Source organism: Canis lupus, chromosome 35 (assembly GCF_048164855.1).
Source record: "Canis lupus baileyi chromosome 35, mCanLup2.hap1, whole genome shotgun sequence".
Classification (NCBI taxonomy): Eukaryota; Metazoa; Chordata; class Mammalia; order Carnivora; family Canidae; genus Canis; species Canis lupus.
In genome coordinates this window covers 8,616,173-8,640,985 of record NC_132872.1, presented here as the reverse complement: position 1 = coordinate 8,640,985, position 24,813 = coordinate 8,616,173, and the positions used below count along the sequence as shown (strand labels likewise).

Here is a 24,813-nt window from a genome sequence, read left to right as displayed (position 1 = left end):
TCAATTTCACATACAGAATTTCAATTCTTTCCTGTGAAATGAGAGAAACAGATTGTCCATTACCTAATACACGATCAAAGGCGCGGAGAGCAAAGATTTCACATTCATCCACTCACTGGACAAAGCCGGCACCTGCCATGTGCAGAGCAGAGTGCTCATCCTCTGGAGTGTGCAAGAAAGTGTAAGAGCACGAGGCACTGCAGTTTGGAGGCACTACCACAGGAGCAGTGTGAACTGCCCCGGCCTAGGAGACTGAGAGGAAGCCAGGCCCTACACAGGGGTCGGGGCAGAACGCAAGGCGGTCCGTCTCGGAGCAAACAGGCTGGGCTGGGCCTGCAAGGGCAGGAGTACGGATATATGGAGAGAAGGACGTGACGTGTTTCAGATCAACCAGCAGAGGAGGGAAATGTGAGCAACAGAGCTGAAGAGGAAGACGGGACCAGAATGGCAGAGGGTGCTGGGCACGTGCTGGGAAGAGCAGAATGCCACGGAGGGCACCGCTGATGTTTTATGAAAAGTTCGGAATTTATCCTTCAAGGTTTTTGAGCTCGTGTTTTGTTGTTGAAGGAAGGGAGGGATATACTTACTGAAAGCAGTGTTTGACAGAAAAGCAACCTTGCAGAAAGCAAAGGGTGGATCAAAGCAAAGAAAGGTGAAGTAAACATCAGCCAGGAAACTGTCAGGATAATGTAAACTTAAAATGATAAGGATAAAAATTACTGAAGATGCAGAGGAAAGAAAGGAAGGTGAAGATAAGAATACCAAGAAGGGGCACCTGGGTGGCTCAGTGGTTGAGCATCTGCCTTCGGCCCAGGTTGTGATCCCGGGGTCCTGGGATCGAGTCCGACGTCGAGCTCCCAGCATGGAGCCTGCTTCTCCTTCTGCCTGTGTCTCTGCCTCTCTCTCTGTGTCTCGCAGGAATAAATAAATTTAAAAAAAAAAAAAAAAAAAGGATACTAAGTAGAAATATGCTAAAGATTCAGGGGTTTTCAGAGGTGAAAAAATAAACTATTTTGCATAAGAACAGGCCCCGGGGTCACGCACTCCCTCATACAGCATGACGCCACCATAGTCCACACACTCAAAGTCTGCCCAAGAGTGGAAGCTTGTGCCAACACAAAATCAGTCTGCTTGAGATCTAAATATATACATACACACACACACAGCATCCATGCAAACTGCCAAATACAAAATTAAACATCTATGTGTGTTTACCTAATTAGCCGCTATGTATGACGCAGAGGGGCAAGGAAAGTTTTTGTGGTTCATCTAGATACGGAAAAGCTGAATTAGTTCCCCTGCCAAGCTTGGGATAACAGTCATCAAAGGACTAGAGGAAAAGCTTCCACCACCCTTTACTTAAGTCAAAGAGAAAGCTGGCATCCACTATGTCGAGAGAATCTGAGCTGAGAATTCAGAGGAAATGCTCAAGATTGCAAATTATTTTTGTGTCCATGGTCTCCATTATCATCAGTTTATAGAATATTTGCTAGACACTGAAGGAGTAAGCAGATTTGATTTATTTTAATGCAGGCAGATGGCTCGGTCATGGAAATTGTGAAGAGATTACCGAGCGGCTTCCTCAGATCAAGGACATTATGGAATTAAAGGCTCTAAGAGACCGTGCTGGTCCAGGTCCCTGTGGCTCACAGCCTTACACGTTCTTACTAACGAGAAAGACAACTGAACCCCTTGAACTGGAAGTAACCAGGGAGGAAGGGGTAGGGGGGAGCATAATTAATCTGTCCAAAGAAGTGTAAGTGTTAAGATGGAAACCAGAGATGCAGATTGATCAAAGGGCAACTAAAACATGCCTTGCTCTGAGGACACTGAGATCATGAATTAGAAGAATTAAAAGTCACAATTTTGGAAAATATACTCAGGAAAACGAATCATGTGTAAATTACTGTAAATATTTTGGAAAAAAAAATGTAATGATCTGAAAACAAACTTTACTTACCAAGATAACACAGTAGGCAGAGAGCTTAGAATCTCAGGTGTGACCAACTCTTGCCAATTTTGGAGACTACCTGGCTTTGTATAAAAATAATCCTGTCGGGGCACCTGGGTGGCTCAGTCAGTTAAGCGCCTGCCCTCAACTCAGGTCATGACCAGGGTCCTGGGATCGAGCCCTCCACACTGGGCTCCCCGCTCAACAGGAAGTCTGCTTCTCCCTCTGCTCCCGGCTTGTACTTTTCTTACTGTCACTATCTGTCTCTCTCTCTCGCAAATAAATAAATAAATCTGCAAATAAATAAAAATAAATAAAATATCTCTGTCTCTCTCAAATAAATACATCTGCAAATAAATAAGTGAAAATAAATAAAATAGAACATACTTTAAAAAAATCTTCTTCCATTAAAATGCAAAGAAAACAGCTGGGGAACACCATTAGTGACATAAAATCTAGTTAGAATCCAGACATGCCCTAACCAAACCCTCCAAAGCTTTCCATTTACATATCACTATCTCCCTGCTAAAACTCCCTGGTTTTCATCTTTTTAAAACTTCACAGGCTTGGGGCGCCTGAATGGCTGAGTCAGTTGAGTTTCCGACTCTTGGTTTCTGCTCAGGTCGTGATCTCAGGGTTGTGGGATCCAGATCCAGCCCTACATCAGGTTCCACACTCAGTGCAGAGTGGGCCTAAGATTCTCTCTCTTCCCTCTCCCCCTGCCCCTCCCCCCTGCTCGAGCTCATTCTCTAAATAAATGAATAAATAAATCTTTTTAAAAAAAGTCCACAGGCTTCCCACTTTTAATCAACAATAGCACTGTGAAAATATCTGTATTTGTCATATAATCTCATACAGATAAAATTTAGGTACCTATGCCTGGCTGAGACAAATAAGAGTCATTACGAGAAAAAAGCAGAGAGAAGTCATAGAAATCAAGACAAAGGACCAGAATACAGTCAGTGACTGTGGTAAAAAAAAAAAAAAAAAAAATTTCTGTCATATTTATAGTCTGCTTACCACTGACCCTCCCCTGACACATACAAGATCTGTCTATGATATAAAGGATTTAAGAGAATAGGTATGTACATAGCCTGAACCAAAGTGCAAAAAATAAATTTTAAAATAAAATATAAAATAAGATTTATATTTGAAACCAATTTTTGTAATCTTTCTGTAACAGATGAGGATGATTTTAATTCCTAGAATTAAAGAAAGTTGCATTATATTTATGGGGGAGGAGAGGAAAATCGAGTAACTATTATAGGGCAAGTCTTGTGAATATGTTAAAGCCAGCCATATATTCTCTCCAGTTTATTTTATTGCCAGTATTTTTAATACTTGGATGCCACATCAAAGAATCATGAGATTACAGAGCTGGAAAAGAACAAGAGATTACTTTATTCAACTCCCTCATTTTGTAAATGAAAGCAGGCCTGGAGAACTGCTAGGATGTGTCCCAGGCCACGCCTCCCACTGGTACTCCCCATACAGAACTTCTGATTCAAGTTGGGGCTGACCAGTCCTTATAATCCTAGTAACTGTTACTAACCAAGCATTTTTTTTTTTTTTTTTTGATGCTAGACCCATTTGAGATGTGTCATTTAATTTAGTACTTCTTAACGAAGGCCATCTCCACTGTATCAGATAATCAAACTCAAACTCAGACATTAAAACATTCTCAAAATCATGGAGCAAATAAATGGTAAGTCAGGAATTTAAACCCAATATGTCTGACTATACAAAGCCCACATAATACTGTTATCTCCCCCCAAATGTTAAATGATTACATCCAAATAATTCCACTTTGGGCAAGACAAACTGAAGAAATACCTACACAAACGTATAGATTATATATATACAGAGATGTTCACTACAGGGGCATCCGGGTGGCTCAGTGGTTGAGCATCTGCTTTTGGCTCAGGTCATGATCCCGGGGTCCTGGGATCGAGTCTTTCATCGGGCCCCCGGATAGGGAGCCTGCTTCCAGCCCTCTGCTTATGTCTTTGCCTCTGTGTGTGTCTCTCATGAATAAATAAAATCTTAAAAAAAAAAAAAAAAGATGTTCACTACAACATCACTAATCTCAAAAAACAAGAAACAGAGGTGACTGGATGGCTCAGGCAGTTAAATGTCTGACTCGATTTCAGCTCAGGTCTTGATCTCAGAGTCACAAGTTCAAGTCCCAAGTTGGGCTCCACACTGGGCATGGTGCCTACTTAAAAAAAAAAAAAAAAATCCGAAACAACATAAAATGTTCAACGATGGAGAAATAGTTAAATAAACTATGGCAAATACATGCTATGCTATACTAAATGGTCATTAAAAAGAATGAGGGGTATATCCATATGACAGATGCAGAAAAATACCCATATTAAATTGTTATGTTTTATAAATAAATTATAGGACAATATTTATGACGTTATTTTTAAAAAATAAGAGAAGTGAGTGAATTGGGTTTAGTTTAAATAAACTGAGTCAAAAATTTTTTAAATAAATTACATAGAAGAGAAAAAAATAATTTAACACATAGTGTCTGTGATAACAAATGTAAGATAGGAAACACAGGAATACCCAGAAACACAATACAGGAAAATAGATTCGAAATGCAGGAAGATGTGAGTAGGCATATTGAAAAGATATAATATCTCACAGAAGAAAACGGATAAAAACAAGCACATCACGATAAACTGTGGTTAACCTAGCGAACCATAAAGATAAAGGATTTTGACATCCAGGTACAAAAAGTAAATCACTCTCAAGGGAGAAAAATTAAATTTAGCCTGATCTCATACTTCACCACGGCAACAGTCATTGCCAGAAAATGGAGAGTAATTTCTAACAAATTCTAGGAAAGATATTTTGACTCAATAATATATGTATACAAACTCTCCTTCAATTTGAATAGAAAAAGGCAGTGAAAACATGAACTAATTCAGAAGACAAAGTAAGCACTGAAACGATTCCAAATGATGGAAATCTACCTAGATTTATCAAGAAATAAATCATAATCATCAAATATTAAAATGGACACATCTGGATGGTGTGGTTTAGAATGTTATGTTGAAATACTCTTTTCTCCTGCTTCGTACTGTTTAACTTAAAATGAACGTGGATCTTTTAAATAAAAAACCTGAAGTCTGTACTTTTCAAAGCACAAATAATTATGATTTCATTTAGGTAAGTTAGAACAGTCAAAATTAATGTATGCTTACAGAAACAAATCGACATTTGACTAGACCCAAGAGTGGAGGAGTTAACTGCAAAGGCACCTGAGGGAGCTTTTTCTTTCCGGTGATGGAAATTTCTACATTTGACTCCACTTACACAGGTGCATAAATTTATCAAAACTCTCTAATATTATACTCAAAATAGGAGCATCTTACCAAAATCTAATTATACTTCAATAAAATTGACTTAAAACACAATATGAGTAATTCATGAAAAATTATCTGATGGCATGGTGGTGGTTAGTCACATACAAAATACACACACACAAACACTTTCTACCTAGTAGCTATGATTACTTTCCTACTAAGTGCAATCAAACAATTGAATTTTGAACCTAGATTTTAGGTAACGAGGGCAAACAAAAGCTCCAAAAAATGCAAATAAATGACTGATCCTCTATGCGATCCACAGAAATCCTCATAAAAGGAAAAAAAAAAAAGTACACGTACATGCAGACTTTGTTGTCGTTAGAAAAAGGTCTGGAACAGTGCACAGCAAAACCAGAGAATTTCGTGGGTGGAGGTAGGGTATGAGTCAGTTCTTAAGCACTTCTGCATTGTTCGAATTTTTATGCCTAGAATGTTACTTCTGTAATTAAAAACATAAAATACAAAAATAAAGAATCTTCAATGAGTTTATTATGTTTAAACAATCAATGCATACTCCATTTAATATCATCTTACATAGTATATAATAATTTTGGCCATTTGTCTCAAAAAAAATTCTAAAAAAAAAAAAAAAAATCTAACATTCCCTTATAGTATACCACCTTTTTGTACACTCCATGGACCCAACAGGGTCTCCAAGATCCTTCCAGAAAATCCATGAGGTAAAGACCATTTTCTTAATAATGGCGAACTGTCATCTGTCTTTTGCCTGTGCTGACATTTGTGCTGATGGTACAGACACAGTGGTGAGCGAACCGCCAGTGCCCCACCATTGTCTGGATAGTGGCACCGAACTGTCCTCACAGGCACTGCACTGGGCCTTCACCATCATGTGCTCACAGTGAAAAAAGAAAATCCAGTTTCACTAAAGAATGCCTTTGATGAAGCAATAACAATGATTTTATTAAATCTTGACCTTTTATAATATCTTGTATGACAAAATGGGCAATATGAAACATATTTCACTTATGCAGCAGACCAAAGAAAATGGTTGTCCCAAGGAAAAGCCCTGATACAAATCCTTGAGCACAAAACTGAACAAGATAGTTGCTTTTGGGGGGATCAGCATTTTCACTTGAAAGAACAACTCACAGACCACAATTATTCAGACTGAGGTATGTGGCAGACATTTTCTCAACACTGAACAAAATACGACTATCACTTCACTGATAAGATCAATGGTGATATTAACAAATGTGATTTGTTTATATTATTCAATCCAATGTATGTCAACATTTGTAAAATCTGTATTGAGGAATCCGTATCTTCCAAATTATCAATGTATAGTGTACTAAAAAATCATACAGGAATAAAAGATCCGCTCAAATCACATGATAAACCAATGGATTTTAAAATAAGAGAGCAAGAAATGTTTATTGCCATGGTTTCTAATTTCCCACAGTAGCCACTCCTTAAGAAACTATTACTTCTTGAGTTTTGGTAAATATCAAAGAATAGCTGAAATTATTTGAAAATGCTATGAAAATACCCCTAACTACATGGCTGTGTAAAGCCAGACAGTCTTCACATATTTTAACCAAACACATCATAAGAAATTGAATGCAGAAGCGGATAGGGGAATCCAGCTGTCTTCTAATGAGTCAGACATTAAAGAGATTTCCAAAATGTGGAATATTGCCACTCTTCTTGCTAATATTTTTTGGTTTGGGCAAAAATTCTTACTTGTCATGAAAATGTATCATTTATGTCAATACACAATGGATTTATTGTTATTAAATTGATTAATAAATACTTTTAAATGTTCTTACTTTTAATTTCTAATACAGTATATATTAATAGATATAATCCACATAAACAAAAGCTCCTTGTGGTCCTCAATAATCTTTAAGGCCCCAGTAATCCCAGAGCCAAAAGTTTGAGAATCTTTGCACTGCTAACACATTCTTCACATGTTCTGCATACTGTCATAAGTCTTGGCTAACAAGTGCTAGCACGGCAATCTGTATTTACGCACGGGCAATATGCATAAGTGAAATGTACTACAAGGTTTCTCACCCGATGGAAACCTAAAATGTAGCCTGACTGCAATGTGTTCTGCAACAAGTGACACTTACTACACTTTATCCTCACTTTTTGCCCCGTATTTTGTGTTCTGGCAAATGACCCTGAACCATGGCGCTGACAAAAGTTGTATAACAGGTAATGATGGACCTGCTACAAGGAAACAAAGATGAAGTATTATAAAAAGATGTCTGATGTTCCTTAAGGCACCTTTGAGTATGTGGTTGAGGATATAGCTATGATTAGAATACTGATGACATTTCAGGAGTGTCTACAGACTATGAGAATGGTCCATAGGGAATAAATCCTAGCTGAAGAAACTCTGGGGGGAAATATGGAAGACTGCAGGAAAGGGCAAGGCAATGAGAGGAGAGGACAACTGGCAATCTCCCTTGGGAGCAGGCGATGATGTCTCCACACAGGGCTCATCTAATTAAATGCTCTTTTTTCTAAAACAAAGTCCAGTACTATCTATCTGTGATGGGGGAGGGGGGTGTTGAGCTTAGACTACACAGGTTGTTTTTGTTTTTAAGAGAGACACAGAGAGACAGGCAGAGACATAGGCAGAGGGAAAAGCAAGCTCCCCTGTGGGGTGCCCGATGGAGGACTTGATCCCGGGATCCTGCCTTGAGCTGAAGGCAGACGCTCAACCACTGAGCCACCCAGGCATCCCTACACAGGTGTTATTTCATATCTCTGTTCTTGGGAGACTAATTTTTTCCCTTTTTTGTTTTTGTTTTTATTTCGTTGGGAGACTAGTTTTGACATACAGGCCCTCAGGATGAAGAATACAAGGCACGGAAATGGGAACCTTGATGGCTATAAGTGAACACCCAAAAGTCCAAGGTCATTCCTTACTGCATGGAGCAACATCTTCAGAAATTCCTTAGGAAAAAAATATTTCAAATGTAGACAATTCCAAAGCCTTGTGATTAAAAATAAGCTAAAAATCAGTTTCGAAAGATCTGTATTATATTTTTAAATTAATTTCCAAAGTCATAGAATCTGAAAAGTCTATGAAAATAGATCTCTATCACCTCTGCTTCACAAAATACATACTTAGGTTTAAAGATACACTGAAGCTGATACAGTCTCACCAAATCCCTAAAAAAATGCTTAACAAAAATTACTTTTCTTTAAAAGGGGGAAAAAAACATTCTTTTCGGGTACTCCAGGCACACAGGATTAGCAATTATATAAGTAACCACTCACTTAGTCATTCTCAAGTATCTACGAGCACTTACTCTGTGCCAGGTATGATAATGTCTTTTAGAGAAAGTACACACATACACATATACATATGTGTGTACGTACACATACACACATATACACACCGAGTTATATCATAGAGTTGACATCATGGAACAAGGGGAAAATACTAGCATAAACTATGTCCACATTCTCACATATCCTCAACAATGCCCAGCTTCTAGGGTGATTTTTGGGTTGACCTACTTGACTCCATGGGTGATGTATCCTCAAACTAGGTAGAGTTAAATCATTGGAAGGAACCATGAATGGTGTTATTTACCTTAAAAGACCCTGATGCTATAGAATGATAGAACATTCTCCAAAATGGAAGAAGATGGGATCCCTGGGTGGCACAGTGGTTTGGCACCTGCCTTTGGCCCAGGGCGCGATCCCTGGAGACCCGGGATTGAATCCCACATCGGGCTCCCAGTGCATGGAGCCTGCTTCTCCCTCTGCCTATGTCTCTGCCTCTCTCTCTCTCTCTGTGACTATCATAAAATAAAATAATAATAATAATAATAATAATAAAATAAAAATGGAAGAAGATGAGAAGGAAAGAGGACAGAAAAGAATCAACATTAATGAGAACATGGGATTCTTCCAAAGAACTCTAAGTAGTACAAGACTTTCCTGAATTCAGGGCTTCTGGCATCTCAACTTTTTTTTTTTTTTTTTGCATCTCAACTTCTTTACTGGCAATGCTTTTCTAAAAGTGTGCATCTAAGACTGTCAATTTGTTAACTTTCTCTTTTTTTTTTTTTAAAGGTTTTATTTATTTATTCATGAGAAACACACAGAGAGAGGCAGAGACACAGGCAGAAGGAGAAGCAGGCTCCCTGCAGGGAGCCCAATGAGGGACTCCAGGATCACGCCCTGGGCCAAAGGCAGATAGATGCTCAACCACTGAGCCACCCAGGTGTCCCAGTTTGTTACCTTTCTCAAGATCAAAATGCTAAATGAAGGGAAACCACTAATTAGACTTCTTCTAAAAAATCTTTTCATTGAACAGGCTTTTTTTCACATTGGCAAATTTGTATTTTTTAATCTTTCTTATAAACATAAAAATTTTAGTGATACTTGCTAAAATATGATCGTCCTATAATACATGTGACGCAGAGTCACACCATATACCAGCTATGTGGTATCTGACAATGATGAAGACGAACTGGTACCAGGTCAATGGCCGAGTCTATCATTTGTGAAATCAGGAAACAGATTTTATTTCTTTGACTAACTTCATGTTTTTTTAAATCATCACAAAGGTAAACTGCTCTTTCTAGGTGGTAGGAAACCAGTATGGAGGGAATCAATTACCCAAACTTTAATAGAAAGAAAAAAAAAATCCTTCCACAATTTAGTAAGATCAGTTTAACTAATAAGTAACTAAACAACTTCCCACTTTTAAGACCCAATTCAGTTCAAATCATATGGTGTTTTTTTCTTTTTTTTTCTTTCTTTTTTTTTTTCATATGGCGTTTTGAATACCACCCAAGAACTGACAACCCCTCCGAAACCAGTTAGTCTCAATTATGATTAAAGGAGGGTATCAGAGCCTCCAGATGGTCTGAGGGATGCTCTCAAAATCCAAGGGTGAGCTATTTGAGTGCCAGACAGTCCTTATCAAACAAAGGAGGGGGATACTTGAAGTGAGTGGGCTACCAGAAATCCCGCAATCCTACCTCCAACTGCCTAAAATATCACTATTGTAGGTAACTATAAATTCAGAATCCCTATTCTAAATGAACTAAGGAAGATGAGAATTTCAGTGGGAGTGCCACAATTTCCCCTCAACTCAGCTAGTATTTCCAGTCTCTTGTTCTGTAGGACTCATTGCAGCTAAAGAATCTTGTGTACCAGCACATCACCTTGTTTGGCACTAAATCACATGGCTTAAGTATGAAGATCCAAATGAGACTTTTCATTATAAATGCTTCCACTATCAAAGTGTGAAAACCCATTTGAAAATGTGCAACATACTGTTACTTGGGGGTGGGGGGGTGGGGATCTTTACCCATTGCATCATTACCTTAAGCCTGACAACAGTTCTTAAGCATAGCATTTTAGAAGCACTTAGTGATTTCATGTTTAAATTGCTTCCTGAATAGTCCACATTGAATATACAGTGTGTTAAGCTTAATTTCTCTAAAATTTTCATCCAGTGGCTGTCACCTTTCATGTAGGGAAAACGACAGGTTTTCTGCTAAAAAGCGAATCCTTCCAAAGCAGTTACATAATTCAAGCTAGAACTAAGGAATCAAAGTTCACAAGAAATTTTTCAGAATGCTAACATTTAGGCTCATAATTCTTTTCATTTTCATTTCATTTCATGTGATCTCTCTTTTTACAGGATTTTCTCAGATTCTGGAAAGTAACTGCTATTTCAAGGCATTACACAAGTAGTACAAAAAACCACTTCAGATATATCTAACCCATTGGTAAAACTATATAGAAGCCAACTTTTCAGTCCAAATTCCCTTGGAAGTTACTCTACAGAAACTCAAACAAAAATAAAAACAGGAATCTCTTGACATCCACTTTCTTTCAAAAATGCAAGACTCTGTTTCTACCTTTTGTGTATCATGCCTTCGTAGTGGCCAACGCTACAACGGTTATCTACTCAGCATTCCATTTCTTTTCCTCCTTCATAATGAAGTCACTTTGCTCATGTTTCCACCCCTTCTCCTCATTCTAAGTCCTAGGGATGAGCCCTAATTCATTCAAAACAACTTTGTCTTTGACTTCAAGAACTTAATGGCAGTCAGGACACAGTATACTCTGGGGACTGTTATGCTAGGCACAAGTAGGCACACAACAGCTGCTCACCCCCCTCCGCTCTCCATCTTAAGGAGACCGTGGCCTCCTGAATAAATCCCAAATTCAGCATTCAAGGCTCTCTACTATTCTTTTACTACTTTTTTTAGCCCTTTCTCCTTTGCACACATCTCCTGCTCTAGCAGCGAGACACTTGGCCTTTCAAGAATATGCCTCAGTATTTTTCATTTCATATCCTTCACCCAAGCTGTTCCTCTGACTAGGAAAGCAGGCCCAACCACTCCCATGTCAGCCAATTCAAACCCAACTTAAAGTCCAGATTACAGAAAACTTTTCTATGAAGTCTTCCTTGCTATCACCATTAATAAATAGCAATCATATATATATGTGTGTGTGTATTTATATATATATTCCTTATATCATGAATCATTTTGCATGCTTACAGCCTGTTTTAAAAAGGCAGACTCCATACGGGCTGCAAACAAGCTCCTGTGCATCCCTGTCTTCCACCAGCCCCAGAGTGGGAGCTCAGTAAATATATGTTGAGCAAATGAACACAACTGTTCATTTCTGAGGGTGAAAAGTGCTTCTACAGAATAGATTATCATGAAGGCTGAATTGTCCTTGGAAGTCTCTAAAAACATCCTAGGACAGCTGAGGAATAGTTTTGCTGAAGGAAAGGAAACAAATCAGATGACCTTGTAAGGCTGCTTCTGCAAATTACATCCACTCTTTGAAGTACTGCCTAATAATTCAAAAACAAACTATACACAAATGCTACTTACAAAAAGAGAGCAGCATTTATTGTAATAGATGAAGGTTAAGAATATTTTTTACCAAAACTTCAGCAGCTCTTATAGCAATATTTATAAACATTTTCAGTTATAGCCAAAGAATTGTATAAAAAGCTCTAATTATTTCACACTTGAGAGAAGTAGGACAGAGAAAAATGTCGGCCCCTTCAAAAGGGTAACCAGACAAAATTAATTTGCTAGCACGTACTCATGTTCACTTAATTATTGTCTACACGTCATCACCAAAAATATATCTACTGAACTTTAGGAAAGTTCTCTGTAATTTTGATGATTTCCTTCACTTGCATCTACGGAAAAAGTATGCAAAATTTTGTCTTTCTTTCTCCCCTACTAAATAAATTCGAACAATTTAAGTCAACTAACATGAAGTTACTTCAAGATCCCTGGTACATTATCAGTTCAAGTGAGGCCACAAAACTATGGGAAACATACTGGTATCTCCAGAAACAAACAAGGTTAACCACAATATTCCATAAATCACTGAACCTGCTCTTTAAATGAAACCTTTGGAATAAATCTCATCAATTAAATGGGACAGAAAACTTGATTCCAAGGACAGTGCGCTCACAGAAGGGCACTGTGTTAGGTGAAAATCAGAGTTAAACAGGACGGCTAGTGATGGAAAAATAAAATGCAAGAGAGATTAAATCGAGAGTGGAAAGTCAGTTTTCTTAAAAAACTAAGAAAAGTACACAGATGTTTAGTCTTTCTGTTCTAACGCTGTTGCACATTGTGCATTTCTGTAAGCCCCTGTAAATGCTTTGGGGAAGAAGCTAGAGCACACAAAAAAATTAATAAATAAAATAAAATCAGTGTTTTCGGACATGGTGTAGCGCACTGTACAGTTAGTTATTCTTAAAGCAAAGATCACAGACTCAGCGAAAGCTGCATGTGCTAGTTGAAGGTCACGGTAAAGCCAGAATTTAAAGTTTTCTCCTTTATCTCAAAGCACCTCTGTTGCTGCCGGAGCCGCGGGATCACGGAAACGGTTTCGCGCCGCGCCCGGTGAGCGACCGGGGGTGACCGGGGGTGACCGGGGTGACCGGCAGAGCGCCGCGCGTCGGCAGCGGGTCGGGGATGCGGGGACCGAGCGGCGGGGGCGGCTACCTCTCCACCTGGGGCACACCTGGGCCACCTGGGGCACACCTGCGCCACCTGCGCCACCTGCGCCGGGCGGGGCGGCCCCCGGCCCGGCGGGCTCGGCTACTCACCGTGCAGGGAGAGGAGCAGCAGGGGCGCCAGCGGCGAGCCCGGAGGAGTCATCCCGCGGCCGCGGGGAGCGCGCCCGCCGCCCGCCCGGGCCCTCGGCGCTCCTGGGGCAGCCGCTCCGCCCGCCGCGGCCGGGACCGTGGGACGCGCGGCCGAGCCGAGTGCAGCTCCCGCGCCCAGGGGCCGCCTCGCCCGCCCCAGGCCCGCCCCAGGCCCGCCCCAGGCCCGCCCCGCGCCCGCCCCGCGCCCGCCCCAGGCCCCGCAGCAGCCCCGCTCCGCGCCGCCCACTCGCCGCTCGGTCTCCGGGGCAACCGCGGCTCCAGCGCGACGCCTGGCGGCCCCCCCGGAGCGGGCGCGGCGCGCAGCTGGCCCGGCCCCGCCACCTGCACCTGCGCGGCCCGGGGCAGGGGGGGGGGGGGGGGGGAGGAGACGGGGGACCGGGGTGGGGGATGGGGGGCGCCCAGCCCCGCCCCGGGCCGCCCCCCAGGCCCGCGCGGTCTCGGCCCGCAGAGCCCGCGCCTGGGACTCGCCGCCACCTGCGAGCAGCAAGATTGTCCGCGGCCCTTTTCAGATGATTTCTAGTTGTCCACTTCCTCTCTCGTGCAATCTGGCAAAATTAAGAATTGCTGAGGTTTGTTCCATTTCATAACTTTTTTTTTCCTTTCCTCTCCCCCAACCCCACTACCTTTTCTTGTTTTTTTTTCCCATAAAAGAGCATTAAAGGGCTGTACTAGTCCCCTCACTTCCCCGTTTCTAGCAAAGACCCCTACCGTCTTCTCTTGCCCTTTTAGTAAAATTTATCTCAGCTTCTGATATTTAAAATTTGCCATTTTAAACATTACAGATGTTTTGTTTTGTTTTAAGATTTTATTTATTCATCCATGAGAGAGAGAGAGAGAGAGAGAGAGAGAGAGAGAGGGGCAGAGACATAGGCAAAGGGAGAAGCATGGGGATCCCTGGGGGGCTCAGCGGTTCAGCGCCTGCCTTTGGCCCGGGGTGTGATCCTGGGGTCCTGGGATTGAGTCCCACGTCGGGTCCCTACATGGGGCCTGCTTCTCTCTCTCTCTCTCTCTCATGAATAAATAAATGAAATCTTAAAAAAAAAAAAAAAAAAAAGGAGAAGCAGGCTCCCCTTGGGAGCCAAAAGCAGGTACTCAAGCACTGAGCCACCCAGGTGCCCCACGTAATAGCTTTCCTAAACTAACTTCAACTCTTCGTCAACTAGTGAGAGGGGGATTTTATTATGGTGATTATTACTTTGGGTTTTTATTTTTTGTTTCCTGTTTGTTTTGGGTAAGTGGGAAGAGATATGTTCTTGGCATCTGAAATTATTTTACTTAAATATCCACCTACTTCTCTTCTTCTAAAAGCCAACCTGCCTTCCTTTTTCATTGGATCGCTGGTGTTTTAACAGCCCATAGTCACTTTCTGCTTCAGCCTCCAATGGGAACCTTCTAAAATTTTTGGACATGCCTTCCCCCAGGGGGAAATGTCAATTTCTACAGCAGCATCGATTAGGATTCTTGGAGCCACTCAGAAATTTTGAGCCTCCATCTGGCAGATATAATACTCCCAGGGCAATTCAGAATGAAAACAGTATGCACAGAAGAAAAGCAAGTAAGTAAAACATCCATACATTGGACAAAGATCGGAAGACAAATGCAAAAATAACAGTATCAAGATGGTGAAATTATGGATGCACTGTTTTTTGGAAAATGGTGATGTTATAATTTTAAGTAAAAAAAAAAAAGAGAGAGAGAGAGAACACATTAAGAAATGCCAATCACCTTTAATACCAATACCCTGAAAAGATATAGTTTATTAATTGAAGATGCTTCAACTTTGCTCACTACTTCCAATATGTTAGAATCCCTTACCAGATTTCTAATGGCAAAAAAAGAATATGACAGCATAGTTTATTTGACATTAATAACAGAAATTTTAAACTTCAACTATGACTTCATCACTGGGCTCATTCTTTTAAGTGCCACGGCAAGGACTACATATTTTCCTCCATCCAATTCACTTCCTTGTTTTGTCCTACACATATTCCCACATTCAAACCCAGTCCCAAGTAGGGCATGAGAGTAATATAAGAAGAAAAGCAAGGAAGCTCTCAAGTGGCAGGTGCTACTCAGAATAGGTCTTCACTTCTCTATCATCCCAGATTTAAATATTGAGATAGAATATTCATTCTTGGGGATCCCTGGGTGGCTCAGCGGTTTGGCTCAGCCTGCCTTTGGCCCAGGGCGAGATCCTGGAGTCCCGGGATCAAGTCCTCCGTCGGGCTCCCGGCATGGAGCCTGCTTCTCCCTCTGCCTGTGTCTCTGCCTCTCTCTCTCTCTCTCTCTCTCTGTCTATCATAAATAAATAAATAAATAAAATCTTAAAAAAAAAGAATATTCATTCTTAACCTAATAATCTAGGATGAAAGCCCTGATAAAGCAAATTGCCTCATATATTTCTTAGCACATCGACTCAGCAACTATTTACTAAGTATCTACACCATGTAAGACACTGGTTAGCTTGAAGGTTAAACGTAAAGTATAAGCTATGACATCCACCCTTTAAAAAACTCATAATTGTACATGGGGTATATCCGCAAGGTCATGAATCAGAGAAAGAGTCGCTCTCCTGCCTCTAAGTCACCATAGTGTACCTTCTACCTTCTACCAACAGGATCTGGTGAGTTAGGAAGAGAAGTAGCCCTTTTAGTAGAAGAGGAAATGTGGCTTCTGAAGGGGGAGTGGGGATCCGATTTCAGGCGGCAATCTGGCTGCCCGAAAGCTCAGGGGCAGATGGTAGATGGTGGACTCACAGGAAGCAGATTGGGAGTTCTAGAAACTCTAAGTGCAGTACACAGAGCATCCCAAAAGGACACTCTCACAGGAAACAGAGAAAAAAACATGCTTTTTAGTTCACAGAGATAATACCACTGGCATGTATTTTGAGTAAATTTGTTATTAGTAAAGATGAATTCCCCAGACTCTTTCGTCCTAATCTACTTTATGACCACAGTAGGATTTCTTTAAATCTTTTAAGTATTCCAAGTGCTAAAGCAACAGACATCTTACCTTTGTGTAATACTTTATAAACTTCTAAGTGTTTTCATATATATTATCTGCTCTGATCTTCCCAGCAATCCCCAGGGGGTAGATAAGGTAGGTATTATTACCCCTCTTTACATGTTAATACACTAAGTCTCCAAAAGATCAAGGGATTGTAAATACCAAAACTGAAACCAAGGTTTTCTGACATTCATCCTATAGTTGTTTTCCTACCACACCACAAAGTCTTTTTCTTTTCTCTTTACAGACCAATATCTGAAGAGATTTATATATACCATAGTGTCTTAACAACTGTCTGTGGGGAACACTGCAGGTGCCGCCCCAACATTTGTCCCATCTCCACCCCACTCCTACCATTTCCATTCTACCCCAGCATAAGTAGCCCATAAAATTTTGTTCATTTTGATGCCACACCCCCAACCCCTTCTAAGGGAGCTCTAGTTGGTCTATCTGACCAAAGAAGAAATGGAGAGGGGAATGTCTGGGACCAGGAACCCTAGGGTAAAGGACTCTGATACAGTGTCATAATAATCCTGGTTCAAAAACATTGATGACATGAGAATATAGTCAATTCCTAAGTATCTAAATATAGATTATCCAAATCCAAATGTAATACTGGACCAGCTTCTATTCTCCACCCATCAAAATGCTAGATCCTCTTTCTACCGTTACTCTGCATTCAAGAATGGAAAATTAATTTTAATATTAGCTTAGGAGAAAAACAAGAAAGAGAAACAGAGGGAATTACAAGGCTTTCCAAAGCCAAATATATATTATTTTTAATTAGCTATTTTTAAATTATTAATAGCACCTACACCTCTCCATTTATGTATATAATTAAAAGTTAATTGCATTTAAGTTTTTGAGGATGTTTGTCCATGGAATAGTTTATAAGAAGATCATTCTTAAAGTTAGAAAATATTTTTTGATCCAGTGACTCATTTTTGTAACTTTTTTTTGGTTTTTTTTGTAACTATTTTAACCAAGCTACTTAGGACCATATATATAAGCTAGACTGGAGCTTGGTCCTTTCAGAAGTAAAATTTGAAATGAATTGTTCCCCCTTCTCCTTTGGGAAGAAGAAATTATATATATATATATATATATATATATATATATATATAAAATCAGTATAATAAAATTATAATCAGTATAACTGGGTAGCTTGGTCGTTTAAGCTGTCAGACTCTTGATTTCAGCTCAGGTCATGATCTCAAGGTTGTGAGATCAAGCCTGGCCAAGATTATAATTATAATTATAATCAGTATAAAATTATAATCAGTATAACTGGGTAGCTTGGTCGTTTAAGCTGTCAGACTCTTGATTTCAGCTCAGGTCATGATCTCAAGGTTGTGAGATCAAGCCTGGCCAAGACAGAGTCAGCTTGAGACTCTCTCTCTCCCCCACCTCCTCCCCCCTGCCTCATGCATGGTCTCCCTTTCATAAATAAATAAATAAATAAACAAACAATAACAATAAAGGGGGCACCTGGGTGGCCCCGTCAGTTAAGCATCTGCCTTTGGCTCAGTTTGTGATCCCAGAGTCATGGGATCAAGCCCCTCATTGGCTCCTTGCTCAGAAGGGAGTCTGCTCCTCCCTCTGCCCCTCCCCCAGCTCATGCGCTAGCTCTTTCTCTCTCCACCCCCTCATAAATAAATAAATAAATAAATAAATAAATAAATAAATAAAATACTTTTTAGAATAGCAATAAAGGAGTGGAGAAGATAAGAAGGGAATTGTTAGAATAACTGATAAGCCAATAACTTTATTCTATGTTAAAGAACCCATTTCATACTTTAACACTTCCTTCTTAAATGTTGGATCAATTTATAACCTAGATATATTGACAGCTTAGTCTTTCTGATATCTGCTCGTTTTGTCAGTTTCTACCCAGTCCTCTGGTAGAGCAGTGCTAGATAGGATTTACACAAAGGCAAGCGGTATTTCCATCCCTGTTACGATAGCTAATCCCTATGGCCACTGTGAATATTGCTGAAGCAAAGTTTCACATCTTCATCTATTTGGGGAAAAGTTGGCTCTTTTCTTGTAAGTCCTTTGATTATGAACACATTTAATCCAAAGAGGCACCTGCACCCCAATGTTTATAGCAACAATGTTCCTAATAGTCAAACTATGGAAAGATCCCAAATGTCCGTCAATAGATGAATGGATAAAGATGTGAGATATATATATAATGGAACACTACTTAGCCATCAAAAAAATGAAATCTTGCCATTTGCTAAGATGTGGATGGAACTAGAGGGTATTATGCTAAGCAAAATAAGTCAATCAGAGAAAGATAATTATATGATCTCACTCATATGTGGAATTTAAGAAACAAAACAGAGGGTCATAGGGGAAGAGAGGAAAAAATAAAACAATGAAATCAGAAAGGGAGACAAATCATAAGAGTTTTTTTTAAGATTTTATTTATTCATGAAAGACACACAGAGAGGGGGCGGAGACATAAGCAAATGGAGAAGTGGGCTCCGCACAGGGAGCCCAACATGGGACTTGATCCCAGAACCCCAGGATCATGACCTGAACCAAAGGCAGATGCTCAACCACTGAGCCACCCAGACATCCCCCAAGAGACTCTTAATCATAGGAAACAAATTGAGGGTTGCTGGAAAGGAGAAGTTGGGGGGATGGGATAACTGAGTTATGGACATTAAGGAGGGCACATGATGTAATGAGCACTGGGTATTATAGACGGATGAATCACTGACCTCTACCTTGGAAATTAATACATTATATATTAATCAAATTTAAACTTTAAGAATATTATGAACACACTTATTTTCAGGTAAAGTTACTCTCTGAGCAGGGCCCATTAAGACAAAATGCTACTGAATTTATCCTAATGGAAAATCTAAGATGGTGCCACTATGATTTTTAGGACTTGAAAAGGGCAACAGCATAAGAAGCATTTTATGTCACTTCAGTGTTCTCTTTGTATTCTCTTTCTTACACTGCAAGGAAAATAATTTTCAAATATTTTTCAAAGTCTCTTTACCAGTATTCACTAATCTAAACTAATCTCTTTCAATCTCTCACTTGATTTTATATATATTGGTACTTGCAATCACATTTTGGCTGGTTCAAATTCCGAGTTTTCCATAGAACTTTAAAGCAAGTTCAGAGTTGTATTTCTGGCAACAAAACAGAGTGGAGACCCCAACTTACAAAAGAAATGTGAAATTATATTTTTCTAAATCTTAAACAAAATTGATGAGACCTCAATAAAATATGGGACAGTCAAGCCAAAACCTACAAGGGGGAAGGAATTCCTCAATAGTCTATTCTCATCACAGCATCCAGAATGATCCTATTGAATCAGATCAGATCACTCCTCTGCCCTACGACTTCCTATCTCACTCACAGTGAAAGTAGAAGTCTTTACTATAAACCACAGGGCTTGTGTTAGATTTCTATGGCTGCTTTAACAAATCACTGCAAATCTAGTGGTATAAAACAACACAAATTTGTTATCTTACAGTTCTGAGGTCAGAAGTCCAAAATGGGTATCACTGGGCTAAAATTAAGATGGCTGTGGGGCTGTGTTCCTTTCTGGAGAATCCTTTCCTTACCTTCTCCAGCATCTAGAGTCCACCTACTTTCCTAGGCTTATGGCCCTGTTTCTCCATCTTCAAAGTCACCAACATCAGGCCAAGGCCTTCTCACATTGCTGTCTCTCTGACTCTCTCTCCTGCATTTTCTTCCACATTTAAGGATCCTTATGATTACAGTGTGCCCATCTGGATAATTCGGGATAATCTCTTCATCTCCAGGTTAGTTGAAGGGCAACATTAATTCACTTTGCAACCTTAATTTGCTTTTGCCAAGTAAGGGAACATATTCTCAGGTTCTAGGAATTAGGAAGTGGGCATCTTTGCAGGGTGGGGGCCATTACTCTGCTTATCACAAGGCCCAACTGGATCTAGTCCCTCCTTATCTAATTGCTTCTTCTATTTTCCCCTTATTCACTCAGCTCTCACTACAATGACCTCCTCAACATCTCCTGAACAAACAGGAACATGTTTGCCTTGGAACCAACAAAATTATTCTTTCCCTACATTTTGCATAGCTTTCCTTTCACTTCCTGTAGGTCTTTTGTCACATGCACATGAATTGAAGCCTTTGCTGACCATCTTATCTAAAATTTAAAATAAGAGAGACAGGGGAAGAGAAAGAGATCTCAAATAATATCATAATTGAAAAGGAGACATCACTACAGATGCTATAGATTAAAATGATAAGGAGAATAATGAACAATTTTATGCTGATAAATTTGAAAACTTAGAAGAAAGGGACAAATTTCTAGAGAAACAGAACTTACCAATGCTTGCTCAAAAATAAACAGAAAATATGAATAGTCCCATGTAATTAAGATAGTTAAAGCAATAGTTTAAAATCTTCTTACTGGTAAAACTACAGATCCAGATGATTTAATCAGCAAGTTTCACCAAATGTTCAGGAAGCAAAATCTCCAATCTTTTGCAAATTACTTGACAATAAAGAAAAAATGAAACTCTCTTTAACTCATTTTGCAGTGCTAGCATTATACTGATTACCAAATATTGACAAAGATAATGGGAGAAAAGAAGATAAGCCAATTTTCAGCACATAGAGATTTACATTACGCAAATGAATGTTAGCAAATCAAGTTCAGTGATATATAAAAAAGGTAATTAATTCATCACACCAATTGGATTTATTTCAGGAATGTAAAATTGGTTTCATATATGAAAATTAAAGTTATTCACTATTAAAGGATTAAGAAAAAAATTATATGATTATTTCATTAAGTGCACATTGAAAACAAAGCTTTGAGATGCCATTCTCAGAGAACAGTAAAAGCAGTATGAAGAGCCTTGGGGTAGATGAATTCTTTTAATGCTACCACATTGCTTAAAGAAAGATAATATACTTAAATCCCAAAATTCTGGACTCAAGGCCTGGACTGAAACTCAAGTACTTTCTATGAATGTGCTAAAAGAATGTTACCTCTTGGCACGCCTGGGTGGTTCAGTGGTTGAGCATCTGACTTTGGCTCAGGGCATGATCCCAGTGTCCCAGGATCCAGTCTTGAATGGGGCTCTCTGCAGGAAGCCTGCTTCTCCCTCTGCCTATGTTTCTGCCTCTCTCTCTATGTCTCTCATGAATAAATAAATAAAATCTTTATTAAAAAAAAAAGAATGTTACCTCATAAAGATACAGAATTAACATAACTATGGCCTAATAATTAGTTTCAGAAATAATGTCTGTATCCTCTACCTCTATCTCTTCCTTGCTGTGTCATTTACATATTTACACTTTCAACTAACTTTGTTTCCTTCCTCTTCTTGTTTTATTAGGGTGTTATGGGTGGCAGGTAATTTTATAGTCAGTCCACAGACTGAGGAATATGAGGACATAAGAATAACCCACAAAGAAGAATGAATATCACCACTGGACTTAAATCTGGGAACCATAAATAATCATAAGACTTTGGATTGTCTCCTAAGGTAGAATTGAGTGATTTTACAGTTGTGAGAAGATAGACACATTATGTATTTTTAAAATATAAATATAAGGGAAAAAAGTATTGGTAGACATTGAGCATTTGAAGGAGTACACTATGGGAAGGATTGCTGTGTATTTTGTGACTGCTAAGCATCAAGACTCTTCTTTCAATGTTCAAGAATTCCCCAGTTTTATTCTCAGTGGGAATCAGAGTCTATCTTCCACTGCAAATGCCAAAAATGCTTTCTGAACTCCTAGCAACTATAGCATGCTCACATAACAGAACGTGTAGCCAATTAGAGAGGCTCACCTCTAGATTATCAATCTTAAGCAAGTGTCACAAAATTCAGGGATAAGAATAAGGAAGGGATAAAGAATTCATTTTACTGTCCACTGAAGAGAGGTAATTGTGGCTATGATGCCAGTTGTGACATCTAGTACCTGGTTCCAGCATTGGTTATCTCTGGACTGTTCCTATGATGTCATTCTGGTGACCTAGCCTCCTTTGGTTGCTGCTTGTTTTCTGATCCTTTAGACTTCCCATCTTCTCCTTTCCTGCTTTAATTAACCACCATCAATTTATGTTGTTTGCCACCAAGAACACTGCCTTCAGAGTTAGTGTCCTGAGGTTCTTGCCTTTCTAGAAGGAGGTAAGAGATTCATGAACTTTTACTTCAAAAAAGGTGAGGTCCTATTTGATTACAGCCAGCAGAGATTATCTTTCTAAAGAGGTAACATCTTACCTAGTAGTCAAAAAACATGAAAAAAACAAGCCATAAAAAGCACCAGAAATTGTAGAAAAATACCTTCCAGTCTGGTAAATACCTGATCAGCGTGTGGATCAGAGCCAGTGTCACATGTACATTTCAGATTTAAATTCAGTCCATATTTATGCATACTTGCTATGTGCTGGCACCATGCTATCTGCATTAACAGAGAGTTTCATTTAAATCCTGTCAACAACACATGGCCAACAAGCACATGAGAAAATGCTCCGCATCACTGGCCATCAGGGAAATACAAATCAAAACCACAATGAGATCCCACCTCACACCAGTGAGAATGGGGAAAATTAACAAGACAGGAAACAACAAATGTTGGAGAGGATATGGAGATAGGGGAACTCTCTTGCACTGTTGGTGGGAATGGGAACTGGTGCAGCCACTCTGGAACACTGTGTGGAGGTTCCTCAAAGAGTTAAAAATAGACCTGCCCTACGACCCAGCAATTGCACTGCTGGGGATTCACCCCAAAGATACGGATGCAGTGAAACGCCGGGACACCTGCATCCCAGATGTTTCTAGCAGCAATGTCCACAGAGCCAAACTGTGGAAGGAGCCTCGGTGTCCATCAAAAGATGAATGGATAAAGAGGATGTGGTCTATGTATACAATGGAATATTCCTCAGCCATTAGAAATGACAAATACCCACCATTTGCTTCGACGTGGATGGGACTGGAGGGTATTATGCTGAGTGAAATAAGTCAATCGGAAAAGGACAAACATTATATGGTCTCATTCATTTGGGGAATATAAAAATTAGTGAAAGGGAATAAAGGGAAAGGAGAGAAAATGAGTGAAAATATCAGTGAGGGTGACAAAACATGAGAGACACCTAACTCTGGGAAATGAACAAGGGGTAGTGGAAGGGGAGGTGGGTGGGGGGTTGGGGTGACTGAGTGATGGGCACTGAGTGGGGCACTAGGCGGGATAAGCCCTGGGTGTTATGCTATATGTTGGCAAATTGAACTCCAATAAAAAAAAGTTTTAAAAATAAGGCAAATGAATAGTCAAAAAACTAAATAAATAAATAAATAAATAAATAAATAAATCCTGTCAACAGCCCTGTGAGATAGTTTCCCCCTCATTTTCCCAGGTGAATAAAACCAAGGTTTTAAAAAAAAAACTTTAAAATGCTTGGTCAAAAACATACAGTTCTTAAGTTGTAAAACCCAAATAGTAAAACCCAACCTTTCTGACTGTAAGGGCAGCCTTCTTTCCACTATACCCTAACACCTCTATTTGAATGAGCAACCTGCTTGGCAATTTGGAACTGGTAACTATTTCTGCTACTTTTTAGTACTAAAGAATTGTTTGTTTGCATTTCAGCCTGTCTTCTGAATCCGTTAATGAACATTCTTCCTTAGAAGATACTTACACAATTCAGTGATTACTACCACTCCTTACAATTTAAAATTTTATGGTTAGTGCACTTGAAAGATTAAATAATACCTGGATTTTATGTGCTATTAATAATAAAATCAGTAATAACCCATAAAAATTGGAACTGAATTAACAACAGTGAGCCATGCTGTGTTTCTATGGTAACACAATGAAGAAAATATTAGATGGCCTCAAAGATATTTAATTCCAATAAGTTGGCTCATGGCTTTCATATCATTGTAGAAAATCCATATATATCTGATCATTATTACCCAAATCTACATGTTAATACCATGTATTCCTAGAGGAAGGTGATTAGACCGGTCTTATGCAGCCTTTCTGATCTTCTGAGCCCCCTTCTTATTCCAGTCTCTGCTGCAGGCTCAAATCAGCTACTCACAGATACAACCTGACACTAATTTGCTTTGCTGTGACCTACACCAAGTACCTCTCCCTACTCAGGACACTGCTGCCTGGAACACGAGCAGGAATTTGGTGGGACTGACGTGTATAACCTAGAAGCACAGGGATGCCAACACTTATGGGGCTACTCTTGGCTTATGTGGGATGGGAGCCAATGGATAAGCCTTCTGCCTTGCATTCTCCAAGGGGGTCAGCTTATTTCCTCAAGCTCTGCAGAAGGCCCTGGCATGATCAAC

The 24,813-nt window shown here is 39.7% G+C and overlaps 1 protein-coding gene and 1 long non-coding RNA gene across 8 annotated transcripts in view; one reads left to right on the top strand and one right to left on the bottom strand.

The window, feature by feature from the left end:
* The window catches only part of IGSF11 (immunoglobulin superfamily member 11), a 199,470-nt gene that overhangs the window by 111,387 nt on the left and 63,270 nt on the right, over window positions 1–24,813 (bottom strand). Inside the window, exon 1 of one of the 7 annotated variants that reach the window (XM_072812097.1) lies at window positions 13,421–13,567. The exons of 5 other annotated variants lie outside the window; for them this stretch is intronic. In XM_072812097.1, coding sequence (XP_072668198.1) covers window positions 13,421–13,472 — 52 coding nt within the window. In that variant the 5' untranslated portion in view covers window positions 13,473–13,567. Of the gene's footprint in view, window positions 1–5,631; window positions 5,771–13,420; window positions 13,568–24,813 lie in introns of those variants that run through there. One more of the 7 variants, XM_072812102.1, reaches the window with a different exon arrangement.
* On the top strand, window positions 13,885–24,256 carry LOC140624734 (uncharacterized). The gene is made up of 3 exons (XR_012024217.1): window positions 13,885–14,049; window positions 21,844–21,993; window positions 24,101–24,256. It is a non-coding gene; the product is annotated as an uncharacterized lncRNA (long non-coding RNA).